Below are 12,666 nucleotides of genomic sequence, written 5' to 3' on the forward strand. Positions count from 1 at the left end.
TCTTCTAGCTATCAGTGCGCAATCCAAGCGACTCTCACTCGGGTCTATATCCATCTCGGCTCGGAACGAATCCCGCAACACCCTGGCCGTAGCCCTCCCATCCGTCGAATTCAGTCACATATTTGATGGCCGCCTTGAGGTAAAAGTCGTTCTTGCGGCCGAAGGTCTCCTCGAAGACCTTCGGGGCCCGCACCACTTTGAAGAAATGGGCGTCCAGAGCCCACTTGTGCGCCAATGCGGTATCAACGACCCAATTCCAGTCGCGGCCATCTACATCGACGGCTTCGATCCAGTCGAGGGAGAAACGGGGTCGCAACTGGCAAACGTAGGTCATGATTCCGAAGAGCGCATACTGTTTCAGGATGGAGACGCGGCGGTCCGTGGGGAAGTAATGCCACAACACTCGCAACGCGTGGGCAACGGTCATGATATGAACATTGAAAAAGTCAAACGAGTCCCGTGGGTTCCCATTGCTCAAGGCCAGCAGGACGGCCAGGTCGCAGCATTCTTCAAACTGGGCTAGGAGGTCGGTGACTTCCCAAGCATTCCAGTGTTCTAGGACGACGGCAAGGTTTTGCTCCTGGCAAAGGTCGTCGAGGTTGGCGATTCCAGGCTCGTCGAATAGACCGTCCAGTCGTGGATCCTGTCGCACCTTCTCAAAGACCTCGGCCAGGGAGCTAGTTTTATACTTCGATGTGTCAGGAGGCGCCTGGTCAAGGACAGTATGCACCGGATTGTACTCCGTGCACCCCTGACTGAGGGCTTGCGTCGCTACCTCTCTGCTGCGGAACTCGTATGCGTAGGCGAGATGGATAAACGGATGGCCCACTGTTTCGCTCCCTGGTCAGCCTCGCTTGTGGTCCCTGGTCGAGAGTGAATCACATACAGCCTCCAGTATAGCCGTTCACCAGTGGTGCCGTGCCGGAGTAGAGATACTCTTCAAGAACCTTTCCCCAGTCTCCCTGTTTCTCCTTCACTTCATTATCAAAGAAGTCCTGGTATGCCACTGTGTACCTAGTAGGATGGTGAGCAACTTGTCCTTCCCGTAGGGACCATAACACACTCTTTACGGGTCAGGAAATTTCTCCAGTTTTCCTTGGAGATTGCCTCGCCTCGGATGAACCCCCGGGAGATAGGGACCAACTGGGTAATTTCATGCTCGTATGTTCTGGTCAATTGGTCGCTGTTGGCGCCCAGCGCATACGCAGAGCCAAGGAGCTTCAGATCAAAAGTCAACCGAGGAAACCCCCTAATCATCTGCCTAAGGCAAGGAGCATACATGCGGCAAGTGACTGTGCAGGATCAGCTCCGGATCACGCAGCGGTGCAACCGTAACATGTCCTTGCTCAAGGAGGCTTCGCAGCTTCTGGGTTCGCCCATCGGGGAACTTGGTCACGTCGTACACGGGGACCGGTTGGAGGTCTCTCAACCCGGACGCGGGGGGTAGTCTGATCGATTTTTCGGCACGGATGCTCGTGCTGGAAGACATTACTGGAAGTCAGGACACTTGAATATCGCTTCTTATATGGTAGATTGGGCTGCCGAGTCTCAAAGATGTTGCTCAATATGCCGTCTAGGTAATAACGTCCTTAAGCAGTTGATGGCAGCATTTAAATACCTTCGTCCCCCCGGTCAGATCGTCCTCCTCGTCAACTCAACCGGCCCATATGCTGTAGCAGGATATCTGGACCATCCCCAGCACTTGCTCCAGTGCGCCAGTCTCTGACGTTCATCTACTCTTCGGAGGTTCGGAGGTCGAAATCATCTCGGGCTTTGGAACGCTCACTAAGTCCGAGCCGGTGGGGCGGCAAAATTGTCATGATGTTGTGCTGGTGTCCCCTAGGAGCAGACCGGGCGTTCTAGTTTCTGGTCGGTAATGATGTCTACTCTGCAATCATAAAAAGGCAAGGTACTGCAAGGATGGAGTAGTATGAGTTTGACACCGTTGCAATTATAGATATACATCGAATGGACAGACATATTTTGTCAAGCTGTTAGTCTAGTGTATTCTCTTCTACTCTGATCTGTAGCCCTTCAAAATCATTTGGTTACCATATGTCTATGCAAAGCACCACTTCAGACCACACCACCGCCATTGGCTCTCAGAACCTGGCCTGAGATCCAAGCACTATCCTTTCTCCACAGCAAACTAACCGCTGCAGCAATTTCATCAGGCTCCGCGATCCGATTGAACGGGTTATGACTCGCAATCATTTTTGCCCGAGCTTCGTCCATGGCCTTGTGGAAGGACTCCGTGCTTGTGGCGCCTGGGGAAACGGCATTGACGCGGATTCCCGCGCTCGCTAGGTCCCGCGCGAGAACCTTGACCATCTGGTTCATCGCTCCCTTGGTCGATACGTAAAGAAGGAATTGTGACGGCACTGAAGACGCATCGGTAAGATCGGTCGAGATAAAGATGATCGTGCTGCCCGGCTGCATGTGAGGCAAAGCTTTCTGCGAGGACTGGTGTCAGCATTGGTCCCTGGAATCTAGACTGGGGCGGTTGCACCAACCTTGGCGAGGAAACAAGGTCCTTTGACATTAACAGCAAAAGCGCGGTCAAAGTCCTCCTCAGTGACACTCCGCAGGTCGCTCTCAGGCACATAGGCCGCATTGGGGATCAGGACATCGATCCTCCCGAACCGAGCCACAGTAGCCTTGATAAGTTCGTCAATCTCCGCGGTCTTGGAGATATCCGCCCGTACGGCAATGGCACGACCACTCCCAATTTGCGCAACCAGGGCGTTGGCCCCCTTGACATCGGACATGTAGTTGATGACCACATTGGCTCCCTCTGCGGCGGCACGCAGAACGACGGCTCTGCCGATGCCCTTGGATGCGCCAGCAACGACCACCACACGGCCGGATAAGGTCATGGTAAGAGTAGGATGTCAACGAGTTCGCACGTAGAAGGGAGAGCGAACAATGGTGTCAACTCCGGAGCAAGGGGAGATGATTCCAGTCTGCCCAGCAGTAGGGCATATATTTAAGTAGCTTGGCAGCCTCGGACTAAGCCATATGTCTCCTTGTTCGGGGAAATACCGTGACGCCGTCCTATCACATCTGGTTTAGGTAGTAGATTCTGAGAGAAGTGATGCACACCTGTCAGGCAGCACCCGCTGCTTTTGGACTACATGTGGGGGCTTTTTTCCTCTTTCTGATCCGGAAATAGGCGGCTACTACGGAAGGCTTGCTTTACTGTCTAACAGGGCGACACAGAATTACTCCAGAAAGTCAAGTACACTAGCTACAGAGATAATTGTGACTTATGCACCAGTTCTATGCTGCTCGCACCCTTCTTTGTCCCGTCGCCTGCCTGGTAGGTGACGTCTAATAACCGACGTTCAGAATTCCCTTTTTACCTGGAATATGTACCTACACCTTGTATATAGCCGGCCTCTATTCTGCACCATATCCCGGATCAGCAACCCATTTTCCTTGTTAAAATGTTTGTCTTACAGATCACTACAGTACGTCCCACTGTCGCTATCGGGCAATCGGATTTTGCGGCTTTTGACTTGGAATGATGCTATCCCGCCAATCTAGAGATTTAAGTGGCTACAACTAGACTTGAACTGCTTTAAGACAATGCAAGGTGCTTACCTCTTTACTTTCACTGGCCAATAGTGGGAACTTGCGTTAGATGCCTACGTGCCAACTCACACTTGATGACAGGAATACATTGCAGAGAATGAGCACGAAACATTTCCATAAGAGCTATTCATCAGAATGTGGAGTTTTGCGGAAATAAAGTACCAGTTCCAAGTGTTCAGTGGGACAATTACTCCAATTGACTTGGTTTTCGATTCACAAAACCTCCTCATTCTTGAGCCAGGCGCGGACAACACCTACTCCGTGTCGGTAACTTGATTGTCCACCAAGTATAGGAGAGGGGTGATAGACACCCAAGGACCCGTGGGTATCCTCGCTCAGGTTGCCCTTAGTGGGATGGCAATCTCCCGACAGAATTTACCCGGTCACGGCCAAACCGGTCATGCTGCCCTGGAGGGGTTCGATCTTCCTGCCGACGAGAGAAAAGACATAGAGCGCCTTTTGCGTCACGTAGGCGAGGGCCACATTTACCAATCCAGGTCCCTTGCCATTGCTCACGCCCCCGACGACGTGAGAGACCTTTTTGTCGTGCTTCGATGGAGGAATGAATTTGCACCTGGCTTGTACCTCTCACGATCCTCAGACCATCTCTGGTTTCGAAACTCCCACTACATATATCCACTCAACAACATGTTTATGAAAATCGCTCCGCCGTTGAGCCGCTCAGCCCGAGAGCAGATTCCCACCACTGTCTTGACTCCCTGGAATACTCCAACATTTCGTCCAAACCCGACAAGACAGCCTGTTTCTGTGACTCATCAAGGGTAATGGTCCCCTGCTAAGACAAAATGTTCACTAGCACTTGCCCGTCCCTTGCATCCTGGTATCGCTTAGCTGTGGGACGCATGCTGCAGCTGTTGATTTTATAAACAAGAAGGTCCTGCAGGGAAAGGAAAGGAAGATGGTTCGGGTCCACTTCTCCAGGGTTACCGCGTCAGCCGGAAAGTATGGCACCTATTAGTGTGTTAGCCTTGGTACTATGAGAGAGGAAAGCTTGACCTAGTTTTCCATGAAGCTTACCAACTCCTGTGGGATGAAGTCCACCTTGACCCTATCTGGGATATTGAGACAGGAGGATACTGGCTCAGGTACGTCCTCGAACTCGTCCGGGAAGCGGGAGGCTAATTTAGCCCGGAGGTCCAGAGTACAGATAGCACGGTCGCGATCAAAGATTAGGATATCAACATCCTGAATGATGAGCTTGTGAACAGAGTGGGTGAATAAAGGCAGGAATACCAACTCACATGCGTAGGCCGGAAACCTGGGGCGTGGTATTGAAGTGCGAGACCCCAATTATAACAATGTTAGCTCGTTGTAGCTCTGGAGCCTCTGGTAGAGCTTGCAGAGAGGTAATGACAGCACGGGCTGCTTCTGAGAGGTTCTCCATGATGAATTGGCACTCACAATTCAATGCTTGGTTGTGAGTCCGGTAATTCTACGCGATCCCAGCAGCTATTTATCACAGGAGATCTTGCCTGCTTGATATTCTCTTACTGTCTTGCTATTCAACCTATCTAGACTGTGGTGGTATGAAGTTGGAACTCTGTACGACAAGCTCGTTACGAATAGATAAAGAACGCACTCTGACACATCCGGTCTCAGTGGATATTCAGCAGGAGGATAAAGAAGTATTTCAGTCAAAAAAAGCCTCTCCAGTGACTTCTCTACATCCGCCACTCCTGTCTCTCCTCTCCTCTAAGCATTAATCTGAATAGAATCAATAATGGATTGGAGCGCGATATAGCAGACATAAAAATAGTAACGTTTGGTTCAAAGCTGAAAACAAGTCAAGACAAAAGACTTCAATGAACAGGCAAGTCTAACCAACATGCATCAACATCGGAATCATGCCTTCCCTCAGGTCTTCTCCTGTGACTCTCCTTCTTCCTCCTCCTGGGGGAAGAAATTTGCGGTGCCCAATTCCGCCGCCAGTCTGTCGCTATAACGAAACAGTGGGTGATAGCCGTCAGGGTGGTACCGAAGCTCCCAGAAGCGTTGAATGCGAGGTTCAAGGTCATCTGGCTTCAGCTTACAGTACAGGCCGATGTAGGTCATTTCACCCAGAAAAAACCCTGCTCGAAGGCTGTCCCCTTCACCCTCGGATCTCTGCTTGCGAAGATACCCATAGGCCAACGACTCCGCGTAGCGCGGAAGAGTGGGCATTTTGACGGGGTAGTGAGTATATGGCGCTCGGCCTGCCTTGAATATTGGGTTGTAGTCTGGGAGCCGATCATCGTTGACTAGCATGTAGTTGGGATCATCCGGGGCGGGCGCCCCTAGCGGGATGTCCGGCAACGCCCACAGCAGCTGAGACTTTTTGTGCAGCTCCAGGCGAAACGGATGCCAAAATCCGGTTTGGCGGTTGTGACCGCGGGGTGGTTGGCCCTTATCATCGAGGATGAAGTGTGCGTAGGAATGCGGGAGACTGCAAATTGGCTGGATGAGGTGGCAGTCGTCCCCTTGGGGGCAGGGGGGAAAGTTGGCTGCGAGGAGGACCTCGCGCGCTCTGTCGATGTGTTGGTCCGGGATAACAAACGCAAAATCCTGGGATCAACTCGTTGGTCAGTGTCTCAGGCTTGGTTAGACTACGCAGAAACAGAACTCACGTAGAGGACAAGAGGCGCTCCGTAGCATGCCAAAACATAAGGGCCCCACATGACATTGGGAATGCCGTTGGCGTCCAACAGTTTGGCGATGGATGCAACGAGATCCACGTTGACCTTCTGGCCGTTGAATTTGAAGTCGCTCATCTTGATTGCGTTCGGTCGGTTCGTCCAAGAGTCTTGGGAGCGATTGTCTTCGGGGCCGGGTTGCATGGTCATTTAAATGCCGTGTTGGCAGAATCACCGGATGAATGACCAACAGGTAATCGATCCATAGTTGAAAGGAGACGACATACAAGCGCCCTCGATCGAGCGACCCTTGACCAGTGTCGTCCTCGAGAACAAAGGAAGTTTAACTCGAGTCTCCGTCGCCACGGAACTAGAAGAACCTATGATACCAGATCAGACAAAGAGACACCAGATTAGTCTTTGATTATCCAAAGGCTCGTACATGACATTCTCGTGGGTGAAAGAGACACAAAGGAGGACGATGGAGTCCCTCCATGAAAGACTCGAACCGGCTTGTGGTCGCCAAGTGGTCCTTGATATCATCTTAATCACTAATGTTAAGGGATCCACACAGGGAGAATTAGTGGCTGCCAGGATTAGAGAATGGTCGCCTTTGTTGCGACATCCTGCAAGTATAGACACCACATTGGAGATTTATTTTTAGCCGGAAAGTCAGCATTGAACTCCAGGACTTATTCCGGTCCAAGCAGCAATGAGGCTTTGTTTTCTTTCGCTGGACCCGATACCGTGGCCTCATTGACCGTCCCGGAATTGATGCACGGGCTCGATACTTCCACTAGAGAGACATCATTTACTCATGTGGAGCAGGCTATTGCCTTTGTCGATGCGACTTCCAGTCCTGCACAGTCTACAATCAATCTGGAGACTTGAGGACAGATCTTTTATCCAGCACCCTCCGCAGCCAGGACGGCTAGCTCGTTGTATCCTGGTATCCCGGACAATCCTTCTTTGACTTCACTTATACATTCTTCTGTCGAGTTCAATCTACCCCTTATCATCCAGTCTTATCAAATACACGCCCTACATTTCACCGTCGGCGTCAAAATCCATGATATCCTCGACACCATTTAAAGCACCGGCATCAGCGCGGACTGGCGCCAGATCATGCGGCTTGTTCGGTGCCTATTGTTTTCGAATACTGGGCTTGATACTTAGAAAATTCGGGCTCTGTTCTCTGTGGTTGCCTTGATCCAGCCTACTGTGGCGATGCAGGAGATGTCTGTAACTGTGTGGCTTGGGGTGGGCTATGCTCGTAATGATGTGGCTTGTCCGGAAACTTTGAGCGATATAAAGCCAGTCCTAATACCCTGATAATTTTCTGAGGGAAAGTGAACGATGATGGCCCGGATACGAAGGGTATCAAAGCACTTAGATCTACCAGATGGCTCGATGACTTTCCTTCTGCCCTTATAACCTTATGGGTCCAGCAATATGGGTTAAACGACATGAGGGAGGCAGCGACGGGGAATTTCACTTCACTACAAAAAGCATCGTGGGACTGGTGTTTTTTGGAGTCGGTTGTCTATGGTGCATCGTGTTCGGATTTTTCTGGTGCAGAAACAAGTCCCGAAAGTTCAAACATTTCAGCATGTTTGGCTTTTCAAGGGCAGTGCCGTCAATGCCACCGCCCTTCAGAATCAGGATAGAACCATCACCACCGAATCTACAGCTGGATAATTGTACAACACAGCACAACACTCAGGATGACAATGCCAGCATGCCGGCACAGCCAAGTCCAGGGCCATATCCGGCATATCCACGACCTCCTCGAGTTCGACCGCGTGTGCGGCGCCCGGATTCACCTCGGCCTTCAATGATACTGATGAACAACGAGAACCAGGACGAGCACAGTCGGTTGCATTATCAAGATGCTCAAATGCTCCCAGGCGGACGATTGCCGGCTGAGGATGAGCCAGAACAGCTTCCGCCATACGAACCGGCTCCTCCACCTTATTCCCCTATCCATGGCAATGATGATTAGAGAGCAAGTTGCCTGACTCTTTGTGACTGACTCTTCCCATCCGTGATGTATAGTAAAGACGCAATTGAGCATAGTCCAGAAGCTTCACATGAGAAGAGGGTAACGAGGTCTTTCAATAGGCTTACCATATTGGACCGCCTAGACGTCGTCAATGGTGCTAGTTATAAAATCAAGATGACCCTCTGGTCATCCGCCATTTCACTCTTTTAAGATGAAACCGGACTGTGCGCATTTTCAGGGCGAAGCCTTGGTTGGAACTGGAGAAGTATATCTCACGATTATTGCCATTGTCTGTATAGCAACCTAGGTGATATCATTTTCGGTAGACTACGTTCTCATAAACTTATATCAGCAATCTCCTGCTTCTTGGGGCGTGTCTATCTAAAGTAAGGTGATATTCCCTGAGACTGCCTATAGGGCCCTGTTACTGGATATTCCGCGCTTCCGATCCTTCAGACATCCATCACAGTGCTCGAGACATTGTGGCAACCAAATGTCAAGTCCTCGTTCTACCAACCATTTATTAGATATTGGCACAATTTTCAGCAATATATGGGATCCAAGCAGGAGGGATATGCTTACGAGCTGAACATCCGGCTGGCGTGGGTCACAGCACTGAAGTTCATGGCCCACAGACTCACAAATATCAGCATCGAACTGATCCTCGACCGCGGTGCCTACGAGTATCGGATCATCAGCTACTGCTCAACTAAGATGGGAGTTAAGTCGTGATTACCATTGCCACAGATATTGGCGTTAGGATCAGGGCGCACTCCATATTCAGCGAGAATTTCCTCTGGCAATGCGGTGTATGGCGTTACTGCGGCGCAGCATTTCAAGTCCCCAGAGCATGAGTCAAGATTTTGGGCCACGGCAAGCGTGAAGATAGGAAGAAGGACAAGGATAGACTTCATTGTGGAAACTGGGGCAGACAAGTTTGTTGGGTAAAGTAGTTCGTACTGGGAATGCATTATTGGCAAGGCATTGGTCCCATTTAAAGGGTGTTCCTGATTTCTCGCCAGGGGGGATGTACATACGGCGCGTCCTTACTACATTGCTGCGTGTTACACAGCAGAGGCGCTATTGGCAGCCACCCCCTTGCTACGGCAAAGCAATTATTTAAAGCTATTCACGTTCTCCTCCCGCAGTGGTCGGCGCTACATGGCAAACATTGATATCATAATGGCTAATTGATTTTAACTGAGACAGTTTCAGACTCCCATGGAAGAAGGCCTGTGAGGCTGCATGATTTAATACCTACAAGATGATCCACAATTCTTGCAGAGAAGTTATCCTTGCTCTAGATAAGACCACTATTCGCTGGCCCAAATGGAGAGCTTAATAAATGGGCTGCTACAACTGCTGAGATTCTTAATCTGTCAGTATGATACTGCGTACTTACATGAGTGCCCGTTCATATCAGAATTCCAGTTAAGAACCTTGCATGGGGTGATACGTCCCAGGGCTTGTCCAGCCCTGTGAAGACATACAACGCGGAACATAGAGAAGCGAGATATCCCTTCTCGTGCAATATTGCTATTCGTAGCGGTTTCTCGCATAGAAAGCCAAAGAAGATAGACGCAGCTCCCTGGGCCTCGGGTCCAGTGGCATCATCTTGGCCTTGACATTCTTGATCGTGAGCATTCTTCCTCGACTAAATTCTTGACGATGAGGCTGAACCACTGGTGTGGAATGCTCTTCCTAACACCAGATATGGGCTGCGGTAGAGAGATCTCATGCAGCGGAGTTGCTGACATTCTTCAGTGTCTCTCTACGACCACCTCCTTATTGATACCAGCTGATAGACCTAGAGGGCTTCACAGAGCTTTGATCGTCCTTCTTCAGCATCAACGCTTTGACGCTCTAAGTAGGTCGTAAACGTTGAGCCAAAAGACAATCAATGACAGGCCAATCTGTCTGGCTCATAACCTCTTAAATACCTGCCAGATAACCCTAGCAGCGATATTGACATACAAAAGCCCCCAATACGACCCCAAATTTCGAAGACAGCTTCGGTAAGTGACTTCTCCTCATCGCCCCTGAGGTACGGATTCGGCAATCTTACTCGAAACGACTGTGTGCAGCGGAGATTTTGAACAGATAGAGTACATCAAGCATCAGACTTTGATGCAAGATACAAGCAGACCAGCCCGGTCACTTGTCTCTGGCTCAAGGATTTAGTAATGATTTCGAGATATCTCCTCTGGGAGCTGGTAGAGTCAGCGACCTTTCAAAACTCTACGAGCTGGTCGTAGAATCCTAGCTTGAGCATAGGGATAAAGGGACGAGGTGCGGCAAAGCGGCCGTTTTGAGGTCCGCGGGTGCAGTTGGTCCTGTCAGGACAAAGAGTGTTTCTAGCTCGAATCGTAGAGAACTACTGAATCCTTGCTATTGGTATTGCCATCAGCCCTGGCGGTCGATCATCTGACCTGACTCATCCTATGATTAACTACCAGGCGGTGCCGTCTTGTCAGATCGACCACACCAATAAAATATTTCAGGGTCAACTACGGAATAACTACTGATGTATATGAGGCTGACAAATGGAAGGTAATACAGTCCGTCACCGAGATACGGATCTTGACACCGAGAGAGTGCTGACTGACTCACAGTCGCATATCCCGAATACGAGCATGCCACACAAATTAAGCCACCCCGCGAATCGTGATTGACTGAGCAATTATAGCCTGTCCTTTCCAATGACGTCGATGAAACTATCGGCACTGTATATCCGGGGTATCGCCCCTAACGACGACAAACAAGGGAAGTTGACTGCACCCATGAAGTGGCAAGATGGCTCAAAGAAGAACTCGGTAAACTCGGTATGCTGATAGCGATCAGTTTCATTGGATATCAGTCAGATGACAAAGGCCCTCCTGCTTGAATTATCAATCAATTTTTTGTTATACTCCAGTGATTGGAGAAATAGCTTCCATGTTTTCAATGGTGATTTCACCCTATCCAAGATGCTGACATGGCGGGCTCACCGAACTACCCCATTTGTTAGGAGCTGATGCTCTACAACGCTCTGTCACCTTTGACCATGCTCATAATAATAGAATAATAGATTATAGAGCACTGTCACATGGTAGCTGGACAGTGATATAAAACGATCGCAGATATGCCAGTAGACGTTTCCTCAGATCGCAAGCAAGGTCATCGCTTCTGTTAATCTAACAACTCAAATAACCAAAAATGACTGTGAAAGTTGGCATCAACGGCTTCGGCCGAATTGGCCGCATTGTCTTTCGCAACTCTTTCTCTCATGACAATGTCGAGGTTGTTGCTGTTAACGACCCATTTATCGATCCCAAGTATGCGGTATGTCAGACTCAACCTAACCTAGTCTCTACAGCGCGATCCATTAACAAGGAATGTTTGACAATAGCATTACATGCTCAAATATGATTCCACTCACGGCCGCTTTGAGCACGAGATCTCCCAAGCCGAAGACTCCCTCACCATCCAAGAGCGCAAGGTGAAGTTCTACGCCGAGAAAGATCCCGCCAGCATTCCCTGGCACGAAACAGGAGCCGAGTACATCATCGAGTCTACCGGCGTCTTCACGACCGTTGACAAAGCTAAAGCGCATCTTCGCGGAGGAGCCAAGAAAGTCATCATCTCCGCCCCGTCCGCTGATGCCCCCATGTACGTGATGGGGGTCAACGAGGAGAAATATGACGGCACGGCGGACGTGGTGTCCAATGCATCGTGCACCACGAACGCCATCGCCCCCTTGGTCAAGGTTATCAATGAGAAGTTTGGGTTTGTGGAGGGTCTGATGACTGCTATCCATGCGTACACTGCGACGCAGAAGCTGGTTGATGGGCCTTCATCCAAGGACTGGCGGGGTGGGCGTGCAGCCGCGGAGAATATCATCCCTAGCAGTACGGGTGCGGCGAAGGCGGTTGGTAAGGTGATTCCAGAGCTGCAGGGTAAAGTCACCGGCATGTCTCTGCGGGTGCCAACCTCGGATGTCTCGGTTATCGATTTGACGTGCCGCATTGAGAAGAGTTCGACGTATGAGGAGATCGTGTCTGCAATCAAGGAGGCTGCTCATGGTCCTCTCAAGGGTAGGACCCGTCTTTCCCATTTGTATGCAACGTTTCAAGCGTATCTAATTGCTTTAGGTGTTCTGACTTATACCGAGGACGATGTCGTCTCAAAGGACATGATTGGGAACCCACACTCGTCCATCTTCGATATCAAAGCCGGTATCTCGCTGAATTCCAATTTCGTGAAGCTGGTGAGCTGGTACGACAATGAGTGGGGATACAGTCGTCGAGTGCTGGATCTAGTGGCCCACATCGCCAGTGTGGATGCTCGAAAGTGACCTCGGCCTGAAGAGGACTATGGCAATTGGCCTTTTCGTGTTTATTGATTGTTTGCCTTGCGTTGGTGGATTCATAGTACAAATGGATGGCGACCCATGTAGCTTTG

General features: G+C 50.2%; 7 protein-coding genes across 7 annotated transcripts; 2 read left to right on the forward strand and 5 right to left on the reverse strand.

Moving 5' to 3' along the window:
* Positions 1-34: 34 nt before the first annotated feature.
* On the reverse strand, positions 35-1,489 carry Aud_006712 (questin oxidase family protein; the record flags this gene model as incomplete). Its single annotated transcript, XM_043291609.1, has 4 exons — positions 35-828; positions 887-1,014; positions 1,064-1,218; positions 1,280-1,489. 4 exons carry the CDS (start codon positions 1,487-1,489, stop codon positions 35-37), a joined length of 1,287 nt encoding a protein of 428 aa, XP_043147544.1.
* Positions 1,490-2,076: 587 nt separating this feature from the next.
* On the reverse strand, positions 2,077-2,876 carry Aud_006713 (putative oxidoreductase, short-chain dehydrogenase/reductase family; the record flags this gene model as incomplete). Its single annotated transcript, XM_043291610.1, has 2 exons — positions 2,077-2,454; positions 2,514-2,876. 2 exons carry the CDS (start codon positions 2,874-2,876, stop codon positions 2,077-2,079), a joined length of 741 nt encoding a protein of 246 aa, XP_043147545.1.
* A 1,093-nt stretch (positions 2,877-3,969) lies between these two features.
* On the reverse strand, positions 3,970-4,999 carry Aud_006714 (uncharacterized protein; the record flags this gene model as incomplete). The annotated part of the gene is made up of 2 exons (XM_043291611.1): positions 3,970-4,168; positions 4,857-4,999. 2 exons carry the CDS (start codon positions 4,997-4,999, stop codon positions 3,970-3,972), a joined length of 342 nt encoding a protein of 113 aa, XP_043147546.1.
* A 470-nt stretch (positions 5,000-5,469) lies between these two features.
* Positions 5,470-6,428, reverse strand: Aud_006715 (uncharacterized protein; the record flags this gene model as incomplete). The annotated part of the gene is made up of 2 exons (XM_043291612.1): positions 5,470-6,156; positions 6,219-6,428. The coding sequence occupies 2 exons, from the start codon at positions 6,426-6,428 to the stop codon at positions 5,470-5,472; spliced, it is 897 nt and encodes a 298-aa protein (XP_043147547.1).
* A 1,534-nt stretch (positions 6,429-7,962) lies between these two features.
* Positions 7,963-8,226, forward strand: Aud_006716 (uncharacterized protein; the record flags this gene model as incomplete). Its single annotated transcript, XM_043291613.1, has 1 exon — positions 7,963-8,226. The coding sequence occupies one exon, from the start codon at positions 7,963-7,965 to the stop codon at positions 8,224-8,226; it is 264 nt and encodes an 87-aa protein (XP_043147548.1).
* A 452-nt stretch (positions 8,227-8,678) lies between these two features.
* Aud_006717 (uncharacterized protein) lies at positions 8,679-9,140 on the reverse strand (the record flags this gene model as incomplete). The annotated part of the gene is made up of 3 exons (XM_043291614.1): positions 8,679-8,735; positions 8,809-8,903; positions 8,963-9,140. 3 exons carry the CDS (start codon positions 9,138-9,140, stop codon positions 8,679-8,681), a joined length of 330 nt encoding a protein of 109 aa, XP_043147549.1.
* Positions 9,141-11,421: 2,281 nt separating this feature from the next.
* On the forward strand, positions 11,422-12,559 carry Aud_006718 (uncharacterized protein; the record flags this gene model as incomplete). The annotated part of the gene is made up of 3 exons (XM_043291615.1): positions 11,422-11,547; positions 11,615-12,299; positions 12,357-12,559. 3 exons carry the CDS (start codon positions 11,422-11,424, stop codon positions 12,557-12,559), a joined length of 1,014 nt encoding a protein of 337 aa, XP_043147550.1.
* Positions 12,560-12,666: the final 107 nt, after the last annotated feature.

Source organism: Aspergillus udagawae (assembly GCF_001078395.1).
Source record: "Aspergillus udagawae IFM 46973 DNA, scaffold_4, whole genome shotgun sequence".
In the NCBI taxonomy this organism is placed as follows: domain Eukaryota; kingdom Fungi; phylum Ascomycota; class Eurotiomycetes; order Eurotiales; family Aspergillaceae; genus Aspergillus; species Aspergillus udagawae.